Source organism: Nanorana parkeri, unplaced genomic scaffold (genome assembly GCF_000935625.1).
Source record: "Nanorana parkeri isolate BGI_ZX_2015 unplaced genomic scaffold, ASM93562v1 scaffold513, whole genome shotgun sequence".
NCBI classification, from domain to species: domain Eukaryota; kingdom Metazoa; phylum Chordata; class Amphibia; order Anura; family Dicroglossidae; genus Nanorana; species Nanorana parkeri.
The window spans coordinates 30,628-37,501 of record NW_017306781.1 but is presented as its reverse complement, the minus strand read 5'-3'; the positions used below and the strand labels follow the sequence as shown (position 1 = coordinate 37,501).

General features: G+C 39.1%; 1 protein-coding gene across 1 annotated transcript in view; it reads left to right on the top strand.

Annotated features, from left to right (window-relative positions):
• Nucleotides 1-6,575, top strand: part of TLR3 (toll like receptor 3) — a 122,110-nt gene extending 115,535 nt beyond the window's left edge. The window contains exons 6-7 of the mRNA XM_018561279.1: nt 3,644-5,478; nt 6,312-6,575. Of these exons, the coding sequence (XP_018416781.1) occupies nt 3,644-5,478; nt 6,312-6,540 (2,064 nt within the window). The 3' untranslated portion in view covers nt 6,541-6,575. The remainder of the gene's footprint in view (nt 1-3,643; nt 5,479-6,311) is intronic.
• Nucleotides 6,576-6,874: the final 299 nt, after the last annotated feature.

The following is a 6,874-nucleotide window of genomic DNA, read 5'->3' as shown; positions in this document are numbered from 1 at the left end:
AAGTTTATACAGCAGAAGAGACTGTGTAAGTCTCTTCTGTCACAAAAGCTTCTTTTCACCATTAAGCTATTTGTTTTTCTCTGTACGCTGAGCCATGCATACGGAGCTCAGAGCACAGACCTGGCATGCCAAGATGAAGTAACACCTAGCCAATCAAGCGGCCAAAGACTTGAAACCAGTAATGGAAACCCAGAATGGAAGCGCCAGAGAAGAAAGATTGTGTGCTGGAAGTGATTGGTATGGCAGGTAAGTCATAATCATTTTTAGGGTTTACTATGCCTTAAGGCAGCACATTCATCTGCATGGGTTGCCTAGTACAAAAAAGGAGCATGTACCATTTCTGGCAGCACATCACAAAGTGTGTCCTCACCTTCCTCGCAGACATCTGTGAGAAACAGAAGTTTTTAGCTGCTCAACCTTCACCCACAATTGAATGCTTAAAAAAAATTAATGAATGAATGAAAAAAACAATTGAATGCTTAGTGAAAGCTGGTGCTCAGCAGGGCTCCGGTTCGCCTTTATCCACAAATGTGAATTTATTAGTCTGCCACACAGCTGAAAGCTTTATTGTGTTAACATATAACAGCTCACATAACACAAAACTTCCGTGGATGGAGGTGGACCAGAGCCCAGCTGAGTACCAACATTTCCTAAGCATCCAATTGCGGGTGGAGGTTGAGCAGGTACACACTTCTATTTTTCACTTGAATCTGCTTTACTCTAATTACAACTCTGGGTCTGGTAATATGATTATAAGAAGCAGATATCACTCTTGGCACTCAGTTTGATGAAAGTTACTGCAATAGTATGTCTTAGTATCAGAACAGAAGCAGGTAACACTCTGCAGGGAGGTTTGCAAAATTCATGTTTCATACAGTATATAATTGGCGTAGAAAAGTTGACTTTCTCTTCATAAAGAGAACCATTCATATGGATTGTAAGATCTTGACTGCATGTATGCAGTTGATACCAACTGGCAATGAGGCTGTGTATCTACATGCAAGAGGGCAACTCTCTCAAAGTTATCCTCATCTGCATAAATTAAAGTAGTATTAAACTCTCAGGCTGCTTTTCAATAATGAATCCAGATCAAACAAATATACATTGCATAGCAATATATTTCTTTATATTTTTATCCCAACACTTACAGTCATCATGTTTCTGAAAAGCTGACTCTAACTCTTTAAACCTAGCTTTTCTGAACTTCCTGTGCAGTACAAGATCACAAAAGACAACTCGGTCTCCAGTAGGCGTCCATCAAATAGCAGCAGAAAAGAGGGGGAATGGCTGGTGCTGCTGTGCCTGTGTGTTTGTGGAGACACACAGCTTACCAGTACACACAAAGTTGGCTCCATTAGAGACCGCAAGGAAAAGGAGCCACCTAAAATAGGATATCAGGGCCAGTGCTCAGGGGACCAGCTGATTCTGCAGGAAACTAAAACATTAAGAAGCAGCACCCATTGTAACTGATTTCATCAGCACTTGAAATAGCTTAACATTTTGACATTACCATTACTTTAACTTTGAGATTTTACAGCTCCTTCCCCTCCCAGGTAGAAAGGAACATGAAGAGAGACAGGGCTTGCCGTGAGTATTCAGTGCACAAGATGCAGTGCACTCTATGGGATATTGAGAACCCGGGTGGTTCTCTGTGAAAAATGGATATGGGTTAGGCTTAAATATAACACCCCAGATAGCAAGCAATTGAGCTGCAAGTTTGAAAATGACTTGCTAAACTATTGCTAGACTTGCCAAGCGTCACAAATTTGTTGCACAATTACAGCAAGTCTGCATTGCAAATCTCCAGATCAACGTGCTTTGCAAAAGGGCTGTACACTCGAAGAGCTCTTGCTAAGACCTGCAGGACTCTTGCTGTAGACTTACTAAGCAAAAAGTGTCAACTGGAACTTGTGCTGCAAGTGTTCTGCAAGTCTACAACTTGCCAGGAATGTGTGCAGCATGTTAACAAGAATTATTATTTAACCCTGCCACAAGTTTATGGCAAGTTATCCTTGCTATCTGGGACTTAAACATAAAACTAAACCTGCCGTACCTTCCTTCCTTTGATGCTAGTGATATTTATTTTCTCTGTCGAGAAATAGCTAAGGGATTAAAGCATCTTCAATGAAAAGATATAGGAAAAATATAATTTGCATTAGTTTTTGGTAGATGCTAGTGAGTAAATTAGAATTTCTTATACAGTCCCACTGATGCTGCTTGTTGGTACGAGAGGCTCACTGTACGGAAGTAGGTGGTACATTACTTCCACATTTTCTTGCAAATGTATGCAACTGAAACCTCTGTCCTTGATTAAAAAGTATTTTTAGAAAATGCCTGAAGTCTGGTCTATTTTGTTAGCTGAGAAAATGAAGTGCTGCTGAATATCACAATTCCTCTATGTAAGATGTACTTCCACTTTTTATGTCATAATTACTTCCTGGCATGGCTTAATTACAAGCAGTGGCGTAACAACCGGGGGCTAAATTTCTGCCCCGGGCGCCCAGAACTCTGGTTACGCCACTGATTACAAGTCTTTATTCTAGTGACAGAGTTGCTTTAAAATTTTGGGGGAGGTAGATGAACAGTAAAGACGTTTGGTTTTTAGTTCTCATTAACTAAGATGTTAGATAAATGTCAGCTTCTCATCTTAGTGGGAGTACATATTCAAAATGTTCCTACATTATAACATTTTCTCACCGGCTGTCATTTCACTAATATTCTTTTCTGTATGCTTACTATATATCTAGCATCTGATTAAAATCTCTCTTTCAAAGTAGGTTTGTGTTTAAAGTTATTGGTATCTGGCCAGTGAAATGTCTTCACGAAAAAAAAAACTACAAGAATTCCAGTTGCCTTGACCTTTTTTCTTTACAGATATGCCATGACCTGGATGAATGAGAACCTTCAGGCTAGGTTCAGGCCTGGTGCAGACCTGAGCGATTCGGGATCGCGCGGTCCTGCACAATTGTAGACAGCTATTGCCGCACGGCCCCATTGATTTCAATGGGGTGACATCCGCACGGCAATCACAGAAAAAAGGTACATGTACCTTTTTTTTGCAATACATGACACGCGACTGGGGTGCTATTAGAAAATAATGGCACCCACAGCGCGATCGTCTGTAAAGGGTGACTCAATGACTGTGCTGCAATCCGCGCGGTATCGTGCACGATTGCCGTGCGGTGACAGATCACCTAGGTGTGCACTATCCCTCACACCTAGGCGATTTATCACACGGATTAAGCCACGCGATATCACACAAAATAGAGATTTGCATTCAAGTCTATGGAAGTTGTTCACGCCTTTGCGATTTTTCGTGCGGTAGAAATCTCCTGCCGCGCAAAAAGGTGCAGGAGCTATTTCTGGACGGTTGATGCGCGGTTTGGGTCCCATAAACATCTCTGTGCTTTGAAAAACCGTGTGACAACCGTGCGGTTTTCAAAGCAAAATCGTGTCATCAAAAATGCGCAACAACTGCACGAAAACAGCTCACCAGCTCAATCGCCCAGGTGTGAACCTAGCCTCACAGACATATAGTATCTTGAAGTTCATATATAGATAACCATACCATAGCTTACTTTACAGTCTCCCTTACTTTAGGAAAGGATAAAAGAGTTAACATATTCTTGTTTTTATTTTGCAGATTCATCCAGGGTGTTTTCAACCACTGAAATACCTCAATACACTTATAATGGCTAACATGACACTGGGACCTAATTTGATAGAACAGCTTTGCACAGAACTGGCGGCAACTCAGATTAAAGTTCTCATTCTACTCAATTCTCAACTATCAAAGATACACAATACAACTTTTGAAGGCCTTGCATCTACATCTCTTGCAACTCTAGATATATCAAAAAACAGCTTGATCCAAATTGATAATGATTCTTTTATTTATCTGCAGTCTTTAACGTTTCTCAACCTACAGGACAATCAAATCAGTCATTTAAGCTCAGGGGCATTTAAAGGCTTGACAAGTGTTAAATCCTTGAATTTACAAAAGTTTTTTAGTAGTTCTAAAGACCCTAAAATTGATGATATGGCATTCCAGTGGCTCAGAAACCTTGAGCACCTAAATATTGAAAAAAATAAAAATATTTACTTTACACCATTCACTTTTACAGGCTTGACAAGTTTGAAGACATTAAGCTTGACTGAATGCTCATTTCAGTCATTTACTAATAAGACATTTTTATCACTCTCAAAATCTCCATTAATGTTCCTGAATCTCACAAAAACTAGCATAGCCAAGTTAGAATATGGGGTCTTTTCTTCTCTGGAACATCTTGAGATACTTGATGTAGGCCTAAACAAGATGGAGCAAAACTTAAGTGGCTATGAGTTTCAAGGTCTTAAAAGCATTAAAACAATTTATCTTTCTTACAATAAGCATTTGGCCTTAACAAGCACTTCATTTAGTTTTGTTCCAACCCTTGAAAAGCTGAACCTTAGAAAAACAGCACTGACATTTAAAGCCGAGGGCACATCTCCCTTTAGTTGTCTGAGGAACCTCACATTTTTGGACCTTGGGAACAACAATATTGCTAACATAGCGGAGGATTTCTTTTCTGATCTTCATAGCCTTCGAATACTCAATCTACAGCATAACAACCTTGCTCGACTGTGGAAAAAAGCTAACCCTGGAGGACCTGTTTTATTTCTGAAAGGTCTTCAGAATTTGGAAATACTTGACTTATTGTCCAATGGGTTTGATGAGATTCCTACTAAAGCTTTCAAAGGTCTTTCAAATTTAAACATACTGGATTTGGGAGAAAATAATTTGTATTTACTGCCACCATCTCTATTTGAAGATCAAGGCTCACTTGAATCACTGGATCTTCATAAGAATCTGATAACATCAGTTGAGCAGGATACATTTAAAAATCTTTTCAACAACCTTAAAAGGTTTAATATGTGCCTAAACCCCTTTGACTGTACTTGTGAAAGCATTGCTTGGTTTTCTAACTGGCTTAATACAACAAATACAAGTGTCATAGGACAGAGCACACAGTATGTTTGCAATACACCTAATAAATACCATGGCATTTTTGTGGAACAATTTGATAGCGCTCCCTGCAAGGACACAGCTCCTTTTAAAGCAGTATTTATACTCACCTTCTCGGTTACAAGTTGCTTTCTATTTTTGGTTTTGTTCTTACATTTTCAAGGCTGGAGAATACAGTTTTACTGGGATGTTGTGGTTAACACGATTCTTGGTTTTAGAGTAATTGATCCAGGTCACCAAAACTTTATGTATGATGCTTATATCATTCACGCTAGCAAAGACATAGATTGGGTTTACAAATATCTGCTTCCATTTGAAGAAGATGCTGCTTCTCAGCTTAGGTTCTGCTTTGAGGAAAGAGACTTTGAAGCCGGATTACCGATTCCAACGTTAATAGTCAACAGCATCAGAAGAAGCAGGAAAATTATTTTTGTTATTTCCCATGATTTTCTGAATGACAAATGGTGTAGAAGGTAAGTTTGGTAACCTGTAAATGAATACATTGATCACCTAATTATTAAAAGTGGCATACAAAATGTATTTTTGCCAGTGTTGTTCTAATCAGCATGCTTGTTTAGGTTCAGTAATTCAAAATGTACAGCAGCACTGGCAGCCACAGTATTTCTTTCAGTGTGACATAGGTAAAGCCCAACTCCACTTACAAGCACTGGTATTTTTTTTTTTAAATGCAACTTTTGCTGCAATACTGGCCTTCTCTTTGGTGCTGTCTTCCACAGAAAGTTTGCTTATCCACTAGATGCTGCTTCTCTAATGGGTTGAATAATGCCTAGTGTCATTGGAATTAAGCTTTAAAATTCCCTGTAGCTATACTAAATATACCCAGCCAAGCTATACCTGTAAAATAAGTATATACTTACCTCCTCTGCAGCACATGCCGCCAAACACTGCTCCATTCAGTATAAATCTTTCCATATGGAAACCGACACTTCCAGTAGTGGTGATTTCCTTGGTCCCCCACAGTTCTCACTGGTTCCTTCTACTGACCTCCAGGTCACAACAGTTTTCTGCTTCTGCCAGTCCACGGCAAAACAGTCAAAATCACCAGGAAAGAAAGAAAATGGTCATCTGACCCCTGCAAACTAGGGACAATAAGATACCTTAAGGCCACTTTCAAACACATCCATTGCACATCTGGAAAGTGCTCCTCCTCTACTTAATGTACATATATTTGTATACAGTATGTGGGCTTAACATATGCTTTAACATTACTTTTCTTTACAACTTATCTGTTATTTTTACCTTTTTGTTGTGGTTATATTGAATGACATTACTTTGTTTCTACAAGGTTCAAGATACACCAGGCCCTCCAGCAAGTCATTGAGCAAAGTCGTGATTCTATCATTCTCTTGTTTGTTGAAGATATTGCTGACTACAAACTAAATCATAGCCTAAAACTACGAAGAGGAATGTTCAAGTCCCGCTGTATTCTACAATGGCCTGCTCACAAGGAAAGACTAAATGCTTTCAAACAAAAATTTAAGATTGCTTTAGGCTCAACTAACGTGGTAAATTAAAGATCAGTCTAAATAGTCTACGGTATGGAGGACAACCTTGCAGATTTGAAGGACCTTGGCTACTCTAAAGGGCTACACTTTACAATTTGGGCCAAGAAGCCATTTCTTTTCTTTAATGTTTACCAATTGCATGATAGTGAGTTTCTTTCCTTGCTAAAAGCTGTAAGTGCCAGGAAAAATTTGATAAATTGGCAAGAAAGGTTAACAACACCCAAAACTTGTTTTATAGTTTTTGATGGGCTTGAGAAGAGTTATAAGTTTCATCGTTTTTATTCCTGTTCAGCGACCCTTTTCGGTTTACTTTGCTAACTTTTCTTACAACAGCAGGACAAGG